The sequence below is a fragment of the Panthera onca genome, chromosome A3 (genome assembly GCF_046562875.1).
Source record: "Panthera onca isolate mPanOnc1 chromosome A3, mPanOnc1 haplotype 2, whole genome shotgun sequence".
NCBI lineage: Eukaryota > Metazoa > Chordata > Mammalia > Carnivora > Felidae > Panthera > Panthera onca.
The window spans coordinates 2,237,702-2,254,861 of record NC_138341.1 but is presented as its reverse complement, the minus strand read 5'-3'; the positions used below and the strand labels follow the sequence as shown (position 1 = coordinate 2,254,861).

At 57.3% G+C, this 17,160-nt stretch overlaps 1 protein-coding gene and 2 long non-coding RNA genes across 4 annotated transcripts in view; 1 reads left to right on the top strand and 2 right to left on the bottom strand.

Moving 5' to 3' along the window:
- Positions 1–17,160, bottom strand: part of TRAPPC12 (trafficking protein particle complex subunit 12) — an 81,768-nt gene that overhangs the window by 14,955 nt on the left and 49,653 nt on the right. For both annotated transcript variants that reach the window (XR_013554827.2, XM_078445055.2), the window contains exons 7-8: positions 7,271–7,343; positions 4,733–4,806 (exon numbers count right to left, since the gene is read on the bottom strand). Coding sequence is in view for 1 of the 2 variants with exons in the window: in XM_078445055.2 (XP_078301181.2) it covers positions 4,733–4,806; positions 7,271–7,343 (147 nt within the window). In the remaining variant the exon portion in view is untranslated. The remainder of the gene's footprint in view (positions 1–4,732; positions 4,807–7,270; positions 7,344–17,160) is intronic.
- Positions 238–2,323, bottom strand: LOC145715349 (uncharacterized). The gene is made up of 2 exons (XR_014137379.1): positions 1,621–2,323; positions 238–862 (listed from the first exon to the last, which is right to left on the bottom strand). It is a non-coding gene; the product is annotated as an uncharacterized LOC145715349 (long non-coding RNA).
- On the top strand, positions 2,479–3,355 carry LOC144615973 (uncharacterized). Its single transcript, XR_013554830.2, has 2 exons — positions 2,479–2,867; positions 2,944–3,355. It is a non-coding gene; the product is annotated as an uncharacterized LOC144615973 (long non-coding RNA).

Genomic DNA, 17,160 nt, shown 5'->3' with positions numbered 1-17,160 from the left:
GTCATCACTGCCAATGACATAAACCAAATTTATCTATTTTTCATTTAATTTTTTAAATGTTTGTTTTTGAGAGAGAGAGAGTGTGAATGAGGGAGGAGCAGAGAGAGAGGAAGACACAGAATCCAAAACAGGCTCCAGGCTCCGAGCTGTCAGCACAGAGCCCGACGCGGGGCTCGAACCCATGAACGGTGAGACTGTGACCTGAGCCGAAGTTGGACACTTAACTGACTTAGCCGCCCATGTGCCCCTAAACCAAATTTATTAATAGCATCTCTTAAACGTTTTCTAGGCTAAAAGTTGAGGAAAAGTTCTTATGTTTAAACAGAAACCCCCACCAAGAAACTTAGGTGAGAGCGAGCACGAGACCCAGGGCAGGCTCGCTGGGGAGAGCGCTGGAATGTGGTGCAGGGGCTCTCTGAGCGCACCAGGCAGGTGAACGTGGGACACTCAGCAGGCTCCGCTGGCCACGGTGCTTGGCCGTGCACCCCAGCAGCTGCCCTCTCTCACTGCGTCGGGAGCACCCTTCACGCTGCCCTGGGGGACCGGGTAGGACCTGACCATCTCTGCACCCCCTGCTGCGCTCCCAACGCCGGCCCGCCGGGACACTAACGGAACCCCTGTCGGTCTGTAAGAGGCGGGACCGGTCGCCCAGGACACAGCCCTTGGCCCCTCTCGGGTCCCCCAACAAAGCCAGGCTCTCCAGAACAGCCGTGATCTCCGTGACGTCTGCGGAGCAGGCTCCGTGCCGGGCGCTGTGCTGTTCCTGAGTCCCAGCACACGGCCGGCAGGAAATGTTGGCTGCAGGCACTTTTCTCCTGGCTTGTTCTTCGTTCCTCCACATTCGCAGTTACTAGCTTGCTAACTGGATGATGATAGAGAGACAGGTGACAAGTAAAATTTCAGTTTAGCAGGAAAAGAGTGAAAACCTTTCCAGTCGGGCCCTTTCAAGGAAAACCCACGAAGACAAATTTTACTGAAGGTGTGGTGCTCACAAGGAGCCTCGCAGCACCTGCCATCCTTTCCTGGGGCCCCTGCTGCCCACAGCAGGGCTGTGCTGTTTCCAGTGCTGTGTGTGCACACGTGTATAAGCAGGCACAAGTGTGTCAGTGCACTCACAAGTGAGTGCACGTAAGCGCATGAGTGTGCATGCAAGCACGAGTGTGAGAAACCAAGCCGTGCACGAATGTGTGCCCAAGTGTGAGCACAAGCATGAGCAAGTGCGTGCAAGCATGAGTGTGAGAAACCACGGAGGTGCGTAAGTGCACAAGTGTGAGCACAAGCATGAGAGCAGGTGTGGGCACGGGGGGTGCACGAGCATCAGCAAGTATGTGCATGCAAGTGTGAACATGCGAACGTGCACTACCGTGTATGCATCAGCGTGTGAGCAAGTGGGTGTGTAAAAGCATGAGTGTGAACAAAACATCTGTGTACACGTGTGCATGCTAGCGTAAACGTGTAGGTGTGCGTTCGCAAGCATGAGCAAGTGTGTGCGTGCTAGTGCGAACGTGGAAGTGTGCGTGTGATCAGGTGTGCGTGTGTGTGTGCTCACAGGCCCCTCCCCTGGGGGGGCTGAGGCCCCAGCAGAGGGTGCCCGGGTGCCCCCACAAGCACGAGGCCTACCCAGAAGCCTGCTGGTGGGGAAGTCGCCTGTGATTTAACACCCAGCCCTCGCTGTTGGTTTCCAGTCAACAGAAGACCCTTCTGTCGTTGGTGTTGGCGCCCGAGTGTCACTGATCCGGGCCAGTCCACGTGCCGCAGGTCTTGGCTCGTGCGTCACTCACTCTACCGAGCGCCCAGCCGAGCCGGAGCCAGGACGTGCGGGGCGGTACCTGCCCACTTTCGGCTGGCAAGTCCGGGGAAGCCAACGTCGCCGTCTGACAACCGTGTTTCAGTGCTTGAGGCCAGGAGTCCGTGTTTCCGAAGATAACGTGACGTGGAAAGAACTAAGCAAGGACCCCTGACGGAGTAACGGCCGCGTGGATCTGTGAAAACACCACCCCCTGGGAGAACCCTCCAGGGCGGATCCGCAGGCGTTGGGGGCGCGCGGGAAGGCTGGCTTCCCCGCGAGATCACTGCGGTCCCGGTGCCGCTCTGGACGCCCAGGAGCGGCCGCAGCCTCGGGGGCGGCCTCCGCGATGCTTCCAGGGGCCCTGGGCTCAGATAACGCGGGGGTGGGTTGCAGAACTTCCTAAGCGGACGATCACTGCCGGAAATGGCTTACTTCCTGCAAGCGGAGGAAACGTGGCCCCTCGAAAGGCAAACGCTCAAGGTCGCTGTCCCACTCCGCCCCGCTGCAGACCACACGACCGGCTCTGAGGAAGGCCGCGAGGGACCTGCTCAGGGGGACGGGCCTGGGTCGGCTGGGGGCGCACCCGTCGCCCTTCTGCAGCTCCGCCGGCTTGGGGGCCGTGGGGCAGGACTCACGACCGTCTGCAGCCAGAAAGGGTTTGTGCGGGGAGACTGAGGCGGGAAGAAGCTGGTCTACGCGCTTGCGCGGTCCCTCCGTGACCTGAGGCGCCCCGACGGGCGGCCCAGGAAGGGGGGGGGGGGGGGACGTGGGACCCTCGGGGGCGCACCTGAGGCCGCAGGCACATCACCCGCAGGGCCGACCCGCACGGGCGCCCCGCCCTCCGCGAGTCTGGGGACGACAGCTGCACTTGCGACATCACACCGATGCACACGTCCCGGGCCGCGCAACGGCGCCCGACGTCGTGCGGACACGTCCCGGGCCACGTCACACACGTAACCACTCCCGACGTTGTTGTGCGTGCGGACACGTCCCCGGCCGCGTCACACACGTAACCGCCCCGACAGTACGTCATATGGACACGTCGCCGGCCACGTGACACAAGTAACCGCGCCCCACGGTACGCTTTGCGGGTACTTGGCGCTGAAACGTCCAATCTCGTCAGAAGGACGTTAGTATTTATTTCCCCGTAACAGAGCCGGCCCTCAGAGCGAGGAAACGGCCGACTAGAGGGGCCACCGGCGGCCGTGCACGAACCCCGAGGACAGGACCCCGCAGTGCCGCGCGCGCTCACCATGGCAACAGGGCACAAACACGCGGAGACCTTTACCAAACGTGCACTTGAACTCAAGGAAATGAAGACTCGTCTAAAGTCTCAAATTGCATTCATCAGAAAGCATTTTTGCAGCAATAATATGTTCGGTATGGAGTCCCAGCGAAGTCGGTAGAAAAGTTACATTTGGTGCTTAAGGGCATTGTTACCACCACAGCGCAACAAAGAAATCCTCCCATAATGTGCTATTAACGTCTTAATGCAAATAAAAGTCGGCAGGGGGACAGGTAGCGTCCCTCCTGGGGAGTTTTGGCCCCGAGACTGAAGAAAAGTCAGCCCTGTGAATTTACAGTTTGCTCTCTCCGCATCAGCAGCTGGCTTTCTGGTGCGGGGGACGGGGTTCCAGGAGCTGGCGACCGTCCCCAGCAGGCTGGGGAGAACGGCCTGCTTGGAGGGCATCCGCCCACGCACATGCCGGGGGTGGCCTGCCCTGGGGTGCGAGTCGAGGGACAGGGGCACCGCAGGGCCGGCCAAGCCACCCTGTCAGAAACGCCAGGTGTGCGGACTGAAGGGAGACCTGAGCTCCTTGGCCGTGTGTGCCTGGGGGGCGGGGGGGCTGCGTGAATGTCACAGCTGCGGGTTTCAGAGATACCAGCTCTGTGCCCGTTTTAGAGCAGACGCCTGGGGCTCCGGGACACGCAGGGTGCTGCGAGGTCACTGTGCCCTGGTGTCACGCCTTTACAGGGGCCACCGGGATGGGAGCCGTGCAGGCTGCCCTACGGCGGGTTCAGGCCACACGTCCTCCTGACGGGCACGGGGCGGGGCTGTGCATTTATGCCCGCGGCCAAGCCCTCTGCACTGTGCCCAGGACAGGACCCGCTCCCGGGGCTGCGCGCCAGGGCCAGCCACGGAGCTCTGCCACCCTATCAACCGCCTGCTCTGCTTTGCTAAAGATTAAGCTCAGGAATGACCTTGGGCTGACCTGTGGGGGACTCAGAGACTCGCTCTCATAAGAGCCCAGGTGTTCGCGCCTGGGTGTCCGAGGCTAACGGATTCTTGCAGCGGCAGCTGCGGCAGGGCTTCTAGGGGGTGTGGGTCCCTGACCTGCCCGCCCTGGGAGCCGGGGGGGGGGGGGGGTCAGGCTCCCACCAAAGCGAGGAGCCAGACCCTGCTGTTTGGCTGGCGAGGGCCTGCTGGGAAAAGACGAGAGAACAAAGGACCCAGGCGTCCATTCATCCTCTCCGATCTGCGAGCTGCCTCCATGGGGGCCGAAGGCTCTGGGTGGCGTCCCTGAGACACAGGTCTTCTGGGGAAACCTGTCTCCCGATACCACAAGCATCAGTCAGCAAGTCCTGCCAGGACCAGGGGAAACCCTTCCTCTAACACGGGGAGAGCAAGGGCTCCCTTTCTGGGATGGAATCCAGAGGAAAATAGGAGAAATGGGGACGGGGAGGGGGAAAGGGTTAGGGGGGGGAGGGGAGAGGGAGAGAGATGGAGAAAGGGAGAGGGAACGAGAAGGAGGGGGAACGAATGATGATTTTAGTTAGATTGTCTAGACGCAGGTTTGAACACTTCAACGTGGCAGTGTAAACTCTACGCTGTGCTGAAATTTCCTTCCATACACGTTAAATGGGTCCAGGGCGAGTCCGGGAACCCCGCGGCTGCCCGTGGACGTCTCCTCACCACGGACGCCCTCTTCTGTACCCACGTACCTTCATCAGGAGCAGGCAGTTTGCCATGGAGCACATCACCCGGCCCAGGCGGGACCGCCACAGCCGAACGGAGGCTGCAAGAGAGGGGCAGTGGTGAGCGTGTGCCAGCTGGAGGTGAGCCCTGGCCGTCAGCGACGGTCCTGTGACTTCTGGCCTAGAAGGTCCCCTGTCACCAGGCTGCCGAGCACAGGGCATCAGGCCGGTGCTCTTGGCCCTGGGAGGAGAACGGACGCAGAAGTGACACAGCCATGAGAACAGGAAGGTGGCCGGTCAGCTTCAGGGCGGACAGGAGACCACATGGCCCAGCCACGGCCACCTGCCTGGGGGGCACAGGGCACGGGGCTGCAGGGTGCCCGCACGCTGGGCTCCGCTTACTGAGGTTGCCTTCTCAAGGTCTCCATTTCAGAGCCTTTTATTTTTTTTTAAGAAAAAAATTTTTTTTAACCTTTATTTATTTTTGAGACAGAGAGAGACAGAGCATGAATGGGGGAGGGTCAGGTCAGAGAGAGAGAGGGAGACACAGAATCCGAAACAGGCTCCAGGCTCTGAGCTGTCAGCACACAGCCCGACGCGGGGCTTGAACTCACAGACTGCGAGATCACGACCTGAGCCAAAGTCGGACGCCTAACCGACTGAGCCACCCAGGCGCCCCTTCAGAGCCTTTTAAACGGAAGCGGCAACCGCTGTCCTATCTGTGTTGTAGACCCTGTGGGCACCATCGTGGTGGCAGCGAGCACCCTCACGTGTGACGGCAGGGCGGCGATGACGCAGAAGCAGAGCTGGCTCCCCAGCGGGTGTCTGCCCGGTGGCGGCTGCAGCGGCCGACAGGCCCGGAGGACGGCGGTGCCCGAAGGACCGTCATTCCGTGAGCCGGCCGACCCTGCTCTGCCCACATGCTGCCCTTCCCATGTGCCAGGACCAACGGGCGGGTAGGATAACACCTACCCAGAAAGTATGCTTATTTTCAGACCTGCTTAAGAACACAATAGACTTAATTGCTAGAATTAGGAACTTAACTCCCTGCGCCTTTAAGCAATTAAAAATATATTAGGTGCTTAAAACATCATTTTTGTGAAAAGAAGAGTTCTCAACAGTATCTTTTGTTGATGAACACAACATGTGGTCTCACCGAACTGCAGTTTATCTCCACGGACTTGTTTCTTTTTTTTCTTTTTTTTTTTTGCGGGGAGAGAGCAAGAGAGAATCCCAAGCAGGCTCCCTGCTGAGCACGGAGCTCAATCCCACAACCCTACGCTCGTGACCTGGGGAGAAATCAAGAGTCTGATGCTTAACCGACTGTGCCATCCAGGCTCACCTATGGCCCTCTTTCGTGTGCTAATTCCCAGCTCTGGGAGGAAGCCCCCGTTCACCTTCAAACTGTTTATCTATTATGACCCTTAGGTACCCAGGAAGTGCTTTCTGAGATCTAGTGTTGATCTGCGAATTCCCAAACTGGCACCCAGTACGAGAGGATGGGACATCTGAGGGTGAGTGATGCCTCCTCGCTAACTCAGCCGCAGTTACATGACTCGGAAGTGCATGTGTGCGCGCGTGCACACACACACACACACACACACACACACACACACCCCTACAAACCTGGCTGTCCTTTGGGATTTCTCACACAAAGGACACTGTATTTAAAGCATAAATGCAGCCCAGTGCTGCTGGCCCCAAAGGCAAACTTCTCCTGCCCATCCTACTCCCCTCTTCTCTCAGGGTCACCACTGTCCCCTTCTGTCAGGGTCACCATGCCCTTGGGGGCATCAGTGCAGCTCCCTGCCTCTGGCAGCTGCAGAGGAAGCACCGCTCGCCAGGATAACCCACGCTGGCTGGTGGTCACGAGAGCTCGTTCTGTGTGGGGCACACAGGGGCAAACGGCGGAGCCCCCGGAGGTGCCACAGGGCAGGTGTTGTGTGGAAAGGAGAGGGGCGGCCCTGAGGAGTCAGCGGTGGGTGAGGGGCCTCTCGGGGGCACCGATCGAGTTGGATTTTGAAGTGTAATTAGCAGTTCATCCCGAACGTTCTCAAGAAGTTACAGACGGGATGACCTTCTCCTCACTGGTTCCCAGCAGCCTGGGGCTCAGGGTCATCCTGGCCACCTAGGCGGCACGCAGGGCCCCCCTTCCTCTCCTCTCCAGCACTTTGGGGCCTCTGGGTGCCCCTCTCTGCCAAGGCTGTGGCTCTGGAGGGCAGTCCCCACCCCAGGGACGCCCCTCCCCCAGGAAGGCCCAGCTCCTCTCCCCCAGCACCTGCCTGCCGCGGGAGCTGCGCTGGCTTCCGGGACCTCTGGGTGCAGTGGGGCTCCTGCACCCGATGGGGCTCCCTGCGGGCAGGCCTCATGCCTGGGCTTGCCCTTCCTGCACCAAGAGCTCCAGGCCTGGCGCCTGGCTTCCCAAACAAGGGCGAGCCAACAGATGCACGCGAGGACGGAGGCCTTACTAAGAGAGAAGGGGGGGGGGGGCATGAAGAAAACCGCTGGGGCTGGCAGTCGCTTAACGAGTTGGCAGACTGCTTAACAGTCAGGCTGCGCACTGACCTCGTCTGTTCTCCGGTGCGATGCTGTTCACGCTTCCATCCTCAGCCAAGCCCTGCTCCAGATTTGTCAGGATCTACGGCAATTCCAAAGGAGAACAACAAAATCGTGAAAAACGAATTTGCTTCCAGACTTCGTCGGAACAGATTCTAGGAGACGCAGACTTCTCTGTATGAAAAAAAATTTGTCAAGGAATGTCCCACACAGACACCTTTTACACGTCAGCACTCAGGACACGGAGGGGACGCGGAGAGGGGCCGCGGAGAGGGGGCCGCGGAGAGGGGGCCGCTCTCCAGCCGGTGGTGGCGTCTGGGTCTAGGACGCTCGGAAGGCACTCGAGAGACCTCAGACACAGAGGAGACGTCCTCTCTTTTCAAGAAAGGCGGCCAGTGTGTTACACACGAGGATGACTGTTAACTTCAGAAATGCCAGTCTTGCCCCTCCGCTCGCCCCCCCCTCAGCCGTGGGCTGTGCGGCCTTTTGAAATGTATCAACTATATTCTGAGCACCTGTTCCCTTACATCGTTTGTACTGTTTGGTTAATGACTTCGGGTTGCTTTGCGTGCTTTGGCTTTTCCTGAAAAGAAAACACGACGGCTATCACTGTAATGTGAGGAGGGGACGTGAGCGGCAGGAGAGAAAGGCGTGGAGAGGAAAGGCTGTGCGTCGGGAGACCCAGCGTTAACCGACGAAGCTGTGTCCCAGTTGCGTCATCACTGACCTCAGGGGCAGGTGGTTTGGGGAAAAAACCCTTCTGTTTACGGGTCACCTTGCCAATTAACATGTCCCCAAATGACCCACCCCAAGAGGGGACGCTTGCAACCCGATGAAGAACCTGCTTTGGGCTTTCGTGTGTGGGGTCCCCGGGGGCAGAGCAGAGGGCGAGCGGGGCCTCTGCGCACCTGCGAGGGTCCCTGCCTAACGCCAGCTGGAGCACAGCCTCTGTGAACAGCCCGTGCCGCCTCGCTGGGTCCAGACCAGGTCACATGACATTTTTGGCTAATCTGTCTTCTGATGAAGAATCATAAAAACAGAAACAGACTAGGAAAGGAAGTCTTGAGGGCGCTTAACCTCCGGCGAGAATAGAAGGTGGACAGGAAGGGAGAAGGGCAAGAATTACTGAAGGGGAAAAGGTGGCCCAGCACCCTCCTGGTCCCCAGGCCCACCCCCAGGGCCACTGGATGGGACACAGGGGAAGGGGCGGGTGTCCACGCACAAAACCAACCACGACAACCGAGCCGGAGAGAAGGAGCCTCGCGGAGGGGGACCGCACACCTCGTGAGGACAAAGTCACCGACTGGTCGCGTGCCTCACCGCGCGTCATCTGTGCCGAGGACCCGCCTCTGGGGCCACCTTATCTGTGGCCTGGGCTGAACCACGAGGGTGGTGCCAGTAGTCCAGAGGCCGGAGCCGTGACTGCGGGGGCAGGTGGGAGGGGGGTGGGCTACTCTGGGCGCCAACAGGAGAGGACACGTGTCCCAGAGAGAAAAGCAGGAGTCCCCGCCCCTCTGGCACCAATACGACTTTATGCGGTCCGAGCGCACTCACCTCCAAAAGCTTAGTTCTATGAAGGAAAGTGACAAACACCACCACCCAAAGCCCGAAGTGTTTAGTCCGCAACCGTGGTGAGGTGTCCCTTCCCTCCCCCATCCCTCTGTCCCTGACAGAATGACGGAGGCCCAAGTCCAGGTAAGACACTGTCAAGCATCCTGGTCTGCTCCCCAGAATGAGCAAGGGGGACTGCACCAGCCTGGCCCACAGGAACACCACATTTACACCTGCCCGCAGGTTTGGGCACAGTGGTCACACGCATGACCCTGGAATCTGGTACCGTAAACCTCAGGTTCTGGTTTGTATGCCTGCGGTGTGGCACCAGACCCTGCGCTTCTGATGGGCTTTGGGTGATGCTCTGGGGACGACGGTCTGGGGACCACACTTTGTAGGAAAGCTCCGGGGAAGGAGTCTCGCAGCTCTTCCTTTGCTGGGCTGCTGCGGGCTGCAGGTGGGGTAGTTTTGGGGAATGGGTTTTGTACACGGAGCATCCAGGGTACAGACCACTGGGGGCGGGCCCTAACCCAAGGGCCCGAGTTCTCACTAGTAACCTACTGGAGACCAGACTCAAGGGAGAGCAGGTCTGCCCTAGTGGGGCTCAGATTTCTCTAGAAAGTCCTGTGACCTACCTGTCCCACCATAGTCTCCTAGGGGAACTTCTGGGAAGAGGCTTTGCAAAGCAAAAAGAGGCTTCTTGGAGCTGTTTCAAGCCACTCAAGGGGGACTAAACACTCCCACAGACCAGGCTCTGTGCTCAGTCGCTTGTCTGCATCCGGATCTAACTTGCCCGCAGCCCCGAGGCAGCGGGTGACGCCCCTCATCTACGGCTGAGGGCCTCAAGGCTCACGCGGGCCGGTCACTCTGCCGGGAAAAGACAGGTGCACCTGGAAAGCTTCCCCATCTGCCTGACTCCAGAGCCCTCCCAACCCCTGCCTGTGGACACAGTGTCCCTTCAGGGCTTCACACTTTGAAACAATGCTCTCTTCTCTGCATGCGGATCACAGAAGGACAGAACACACAACATCAAGATATACAAGTGAGGAATACAGAACTCCAGACCTCCTCATTCCGCTGACGCCCACTCTTTGCTGGGCTCTCATGCACGAGTCAGGACTAGATTGTTTGATAACTTCTGCGGCCTGTGGTTCACTTTTGGTGCATCAGATTTTATTTTTAACGTTTATTTTTGAGAGAGAGAGAGCGTGAGCAGGAGAGGGGCAGAGAGAGAGGGAGATACAGAATCCGAAGCAGGCTCCAGGCTCCGAGCTGTCAGCACAGAGCCTGACGTGGGGCTCGAACCCATGAACCCTGAGATCATGACCTGACACTTAACTGACTGAGCCGCCCAGGCGCCCAGCATCGGATTTTATACTAGGTTGCTGAGGGGTACAGTTCACATTCCCAAGTCGACATCCTGAGATTTGCAACGATGCAACCTGGAGTCTCTAAAGGTGTGAACTGCTACCCTGAGAAGAGTCAAGACACAAACCTTGTAAAACCCCAATGACAGGGACACTCTTGAGCTCCTCTGAGGGCCAGGAGGGTGAGCGTCTCCCACCCTGATCCCCAGCAACGGGGACCCTGCTGTCATCTCCTGCTTGTGCACTCTGACACACAAGGCCAGGAGCGTGAGTCTCTCCCAGCTGATCCCCGGCGACGGGGACGCTCCTGTCACCTGCTTGTGTACTCCACGCATGTACGGGCCCAGGAGCATGAGCATCGGTGGCAAAGGGCGGAGAGGCCGCCTCCAGCCTTTCAGTGATCTCTCTCTACTTGCCAATCACTCCCATCTTATCTGATGAAGCCACAATCAATTTGCTCTCTGCTGCAGCGGCAGGAAAGCGGGCAACGGCACCATCCGGGTCAGGTGAGGCCTGGCAGGGCAGACGTTGTCGGCATGCCGATGGCCAGCCTCCTGGGACGTTTCCCTGAGGAGCTGGCCAGCGAGGGCCAGCTGAAAGACATTAAGGCTTCCTAGAAACAAAGCTGTCACCTCTGCCTTATTAGCAGTCAGCAGCAGAGAACCATTCCTATCAACACTCCGGAGTATGTTTCTTTTGCACAAAAACATGCCTGACCCTCCGGCTTCTTCAGCTGTGGGGGCCTCTAAAGTAGCACTTCTTTTACGAGGTTCCTTCCGCCAGGCTAACTTGGGACGGGTGGAGGCTGCTGGGTTGTGGGAGGGACGGAGGTGAGCTCAAGACCACGCGGGGCACGTCCGTATCGGCAACGACCCACACCCCAATTTACTTTGGCATCGTTCTTTATGGACCGTGTCTACTTCTGCAAGTGGTGTTAGAACTCTGTTCCCGTGGCTCTCTCCCAACTGGTCTGTAAAGGTCTCTCAGGACTAGCAGCAGAGACAGGCTGCAGAGAAGCCAGAGAAGGAGGGACCGCGGGACAGAGGCACCTGCTGTCCTGATGTGATGGTCTCTAGCTTGCCCGAGGCCTGGGAGCACAGCAAATTTGTTTGAAATCAAGGAGCATTTCACCTTCACAGATACAATTACACCATCCAAACATCTACTAGTCTACCACATTCTTCTGCATCAAAGACAGCAGGGAAAATGGGTGCCCTGGGCCACCTGGTAAAGGTCACAAGTGACGTCCTGCTCAAACTGGGCCCCCTGTTAAAATTCGGGACCACGGTCTAATCTCAGGCTCCCTGGCTGACTACAGAGAGTCTGTAACCACTGTCTGGGGAAGCTTCCACATTAGGGAAAGCCTGGCCTCTTCTGAGCAAACGACTGCTTTGTAGACGCCGAGAACTGTGTCCTGACGCCATTTCCCTCCTGGCTCTGGTGACCAGGAGACAGACCTGCTTTTTGGCTCCTTTCCTGTTACCGCCGTCTTAACTTCACCTTCTCTGTCCTGCGGTCTCGTTTAACTTTTTTTCAACAGAAAAATGCCTGATTATAAAGCTAAAGTACGCTGACATAACTACGGCTGAGAAAATAAAAAAGAATAGAACGGCCTCTGTTCCTGTTACCCACATAGCTAACACAATGCTGTTCTCCCTTCAGCGGATGTTGTTTACAGGAGACCGTACTGCAATAATAAATCTGTGGGCTGGCTTTGAAAATGAGCATCGTGTGTGAACATTTCCCATGTCAGGGCTGTGGAGTTAGATGACTGTTTGGAAACCACGTCATGCCTTGACACCCCAGGTCCGGGTCTGTTCCGGGACACCCCAGGTCCGGGCCTGCTCCGGGGCCCTTGTGTGCGGCTGCCATCTAAGGCTGTTCCTTCTCACTTGGGCAATCCATGCTGGGATCAAAACTGTGAAGAGCTAGCTGACTGTTGCTGGAGAGACAGCTGTCAGATGGCAAAGCTCACAGCGTATTATCTGCACACACAGTCACAGCATATGGTCACAGTGTGTTATCCGCGCACACACGGTCACAGGGTATTATCTGCGCACGGTCACAGTGTACCGTCCACACACACGGTGATGGCGTATTATCTACACACACAGTCACAGTATATTATCTGTGCACACAGTGTATTATCTACGCACACGGTCACAGCGTATTATCTGCACACACAGTCACAGCATATTATCTGCACACGGTCACAGAGTATTATCTATGCACACGGTCACGGCGTATTATCTGCACACGGTCACAGTGTATTATCTACGCACACAGTCACAGTATATTATCTGTGCACACAGTGTATTATCTGCATACACGGTCACAGTGTATTATCTGCACACATGGTTACAGCGTATTATCTGCACACACGGTCACAGTATATTATCTGTGCACACAGTGTATTATCTACGCACACGGTCACAGCGTATTATCTATACACACGGTCACAGTGTATTATCTGCACACGGTCACAGCGTATTATCTGCACACACGGTCACAGCGTATTATCTGCACGCATGGTCACAGTGTATTATCTGCACACGGTCAAGGGTATTATCTACACACACGGTCACAGCGTATCATCCACCCACATAGTCACAGCATATTATCCACACACACAGTCAGCGTGTTATCTGTGCACACAGTCACAACGTATTATCCACACACACGGTCACAGCGTATTATCTGCACCCGTGGCAGGGCTCTCATGTTCTCAGCAGCCTGAAGCCCTCAGTCCCTTCCCAAGGGACAGCAACCTTCTACCGTCCTGGCCTGGCTTCCTGCTCCACGTTGACCCTGTGTGAGCCTTTGATTCTACAACCACTGCTGACCTCTGGCCCGGAAAAACGACCTGGAGGACCAACAACAGATGCCATAGGAGCAGTGAGAGCACAGGGGACAGACAGCCCTAAGGGGAATGGGAACGTAGTAACTGCTTTCTTCCCAGAAACGACAACTCTGGTTGCGTAGACTGTCCTTGAGTTGAGCCTCTCAGACCGGCGTCAGGGCTCCTGGCCAGTCTGAGGCCACCACACGCAGCCCCGGCCCGACTTCCCGTCCTGGAGCCTCGAGGGGGTGGCCCGGTTCTCCACCCACCACCGGACACCGGCTGGCCGAGCCTCATCTGGGAGGGAGTCACCGAGTCCGTGCCCCAGGGCTCAATACCAGCGCCCGGGTCGGGCAGGAGGAGGGGCCAGGCTGCAGGCTGAGGAAGGAAGGCTGGGGGAGGGGATGGGTGGAGGACGTCACCCTAGGAGATGTGACTCCATGTCCTGACCCCTCAGCAGTGAAGAGCCCCACCCCCTGGTCCTGTGAGCCCAGCCGCTGGGGCCACGGTCCCCGTCAAGGCGACACTCAAGTGTGCTGCCTGGGCCACGTTCCCAGGGTGGCGGGGAGACTGCTGCACTCGGGGGAGCACGGGAGACCGCAGCGTGACCCCACGGGGAGAGTCAGGACCAGGTTTCCGGGGCCGGGCGACCTGTTCTAATGTAGGCTCCCCCACCCCCACCCGCCGTCAGACCCTGGTGACTCTTCCACGTCTGTAAAACGGGGACGCTATCACTTCAGACGGCTGTCGTGTTAACGGAGGGTGTAAAACACAGAGCACGGCACGTTATGGTGCGGGCACCGCTCACATGGTCACGGTGACCCCATGGCCACTGTGGGCGTTCGACCTGGCATACCCTGGGGGCCGCGCTCAAGGACACAGGAGAGAGCACAGGGATGTGGGGAGGGTCCTGGTCAAGAGCCTCAGGTTTACAGGTCTCCTGGGGTTTCCCGTTGGCTGTGACCGACTCAAAACACCAGCCTGCTGGTGTCGGACGGAGCCTCGGAACCCTGTGGTCCAACCCCTGACCCCTGACCTCTGGTTTATAGGTGGAGAGCGGAGCGGATCAGTGGCCGTGCACAGAACAGACCTGTATGCAGGTAATGCATCCGTGCCCCTAACTTTACCCTGCCAGATCAGGCTGCCACAAGAGTGGTGTGCGGGCCTTTAGTATTTTTAGCTTTTGCACTTTTTTTTTTAAGTTTATTTTGAGACAGTGCGAGTGGGGGAGGGGCAGAGAGAGAGGGAGACAGAGAATCCCAAGCAGGCTCCACACCGTCAGCACAGAGCCTGACGCGGGGCTTGAACTCACAAGCCGTGAGATCGTGACCTGAGCCGAAACCAAGAGTCAGATGCTTAACCGACCGAGCCACCCAGGCGCCCCTGGATTTTGTACTTGAGTAAATAAGTCCCCGCACGAACACTGCCTTCCTGCCACCTCACCCTGCGTGTCCACGGTATACTGGGGAATGGCTCACGGATCACGGGGCGGGGGAAGCGGAGCCCTGGAAACCGCGCTCACAGAGGGCAGGGCGGGGGGTGGCGGGTGTCGTGCTCAGCCCTGAACTGTCGCGGGCTATGCACACAGGTGCTCATACACATCTGCCCGCTGACCTGACAGCAGGTCAAAGACAGACCACTCCCGCTTCAAAGCCCCCGGGGGCCTCTCCGGCTGAAACCACCCTCAATTATGCACGGGACGAGCTTGCAGGTAACACTCGCCTCTGGGGGGCAGGGGGGCGGGGGGGCAGGGGGGCAGCGCGCAGGAGGAGGAGAGCGGAAGCTCAGGGGCTGGGCTTCTTATCTGCCGGGTGGTGGCCGAGGAGCCGTGGGGGGCCTGCGGGCACCACCTTGCTCTGTGTCCCCCACCCCCTTCTCTTTACCACCACCAGTCCTGTCACGTGGGGCTGCCTCTGTCTTGGGAGGCGGGGCCAGGTTTTAAGTTGGAACACAAGGCAAGTACATGTTGAGATTAGCCATGGAAATCCTTTTGGCCAGAGGCCAACACCGTTCCTTCCAGGACGGGCTGCCTGTGTTGCTTCCGGAATTAGAACCACCCGCCCTTCTCTCAGTTCAGCAGCACTTGACGGATGGGCTTCCATCTGGGTCGTGCTGTCAGAAGGACACCCACTGGCGCACGGTGCGGCCCCGTGACCTGGGCTGGGATGTCCACACCCAGGTGGCACCCGAGAGACCAGTCACGCTCAGGCCCCGGCAGCGGGTCCCTACACCGCAGGCCGCGCCGGGCCAGGGGCTCCCGTGGTGTGACCGCACTGGGCCTGCTCACCTCTCTGCCCTCATGAGCCATCGGCTGTCACCGCCTGGCCACCCGGGGATGAAACCACCTGAGTGAGGACGGACCCCATCTCTGGGGGCCGGCCTGTGGGACCGGGGATTTCAGACACTGGTCCCGGGGCTCTTATTCGTTGGTTCAATCTACCACCAAATGCAGTAAGACGTGTTCGTACTGGATGGAGCAGAGAATTTGGCACAGGCAGGAACGCTGTCGGTCTTTCTCCTTTCGGCTGGGACGTGTCACAATGAGGGATCGAATCACAGGATCACAGGCAAGTTAGCTGGCCTCTCTGTGCCCCAGTTTACTTAGCTGTAAACGTGGGTAATGGAATCCCTACTTCACTGGGTTTGCATAAGGATTAAATGAGCTGTTATTAGAAAAATGCCGAGGAACAGAGACTAGTCCCTGACGAAGACGCTGTATTTCAGGGGAATGGGTACAACAGTCTAGAGCAGCCGTGGCGGCAAGACCTGCCCTTGTCTCTCCCTACCCTGCAGCACATGAGATACCTTAGGACCAGGAAAACGGACTCCTAAAACGTCTTCTTTTCTCCCCTCGAGTCACTGGAACACTTGGAATTTTCTCTCAAGTACATAAAAATTCCCCCGATGCGATATGGAGGTAAATGAAAAACGTAATTAACAAAATCATCTGTGTACAGTTTAGAAAATCACTGATTTTGCGTTTCTCGGCAACAAGTTATACGCTTATGTCTGAAAATAGCTGTATCTTAAGTGTTTTAAGATTCAAGGAAAAAAGTGTTGGAACCTAAAAAAAATGTTCCCCGTCAACTGATTAGCGTACAAGAAAGAAGAGTTTTCCTGTCTTTCTGAAGTTATGCAGGGCGGAGGCTGTGAGGTGCCTGGGACACCTGCTCGTGCCGGAGTGAGGGCTGCTGTGCGGGAAGGAGCCCGTCCGCCTCCCTGCCAGGAGCCCTGAGGACGCCGGCATCTTGGAAAAAGCCCATAAAACCTTCCTCAAGAATAACGAGACTGAAAGGAGGGACCGGAAAGATACACTCTCATTTAACACAGGGCCGTGTCGTGCTGCTGCCCTCACCGCTTGTGGTCACAGCTCTGGGCGCTCCGCAGATGCGACCTCACCTCGAGGGAGGCAGGAACAGGCGCTTCGCTTCCATCTAAGGGTGAGCAGCCTGAGCGGTGGGGTGGCCCAACGCCCGGAGGTGGAGAGACTCTAAATCCCCTATTTCTTCCGAATATCACTTCACAGCATAATCTGACCTGTGGATGCAGCTTGGTGCCTTCCGCGTCACTGTTAGCGTTCAACCGAGAACAATTCACAAAGCGCTTCTGAACCTTACCTGCCTTCGGAGTCGGCATTACGAATGCCAGTTGTCATCACACAGTAGGACTTGCTTTGATTCTGGAACATTTTAAACTACTACTTCCTTAAACATTGCTCCCGGGCCTCTGGGAGACACGAAGTAGGTGCTTGTAGGATTTGCAGGATGCGTGAAGGGCCTGAAGAGACATTTTGCTAGACAGAGAAGACACACGGGTCTGCCACGTTTAAGGGCATGTGATTTGTACACAAGAGATATTTCCCTGCTTTTAATCTACCAAGGATACCAAGGAAGACTTACATGCCAACAAGTTGGACGACCCAGATGAAATGAATAAATTCCTAGAAACATATAATCCTCCAACATCGAACGAGGAGGAAATAGCAAATCTGAACAGGCCAACTACTAAGAGAACATTTCAGGCCAATATCCCTGATGAACATACATGCAAAAATCCTCAACAGAGTATCAGCAAACTGAATCCAACTCTACGATAAAAGGATCATACACCACGAGCAAGCGGGATTTGTTGCAGGGATGCAA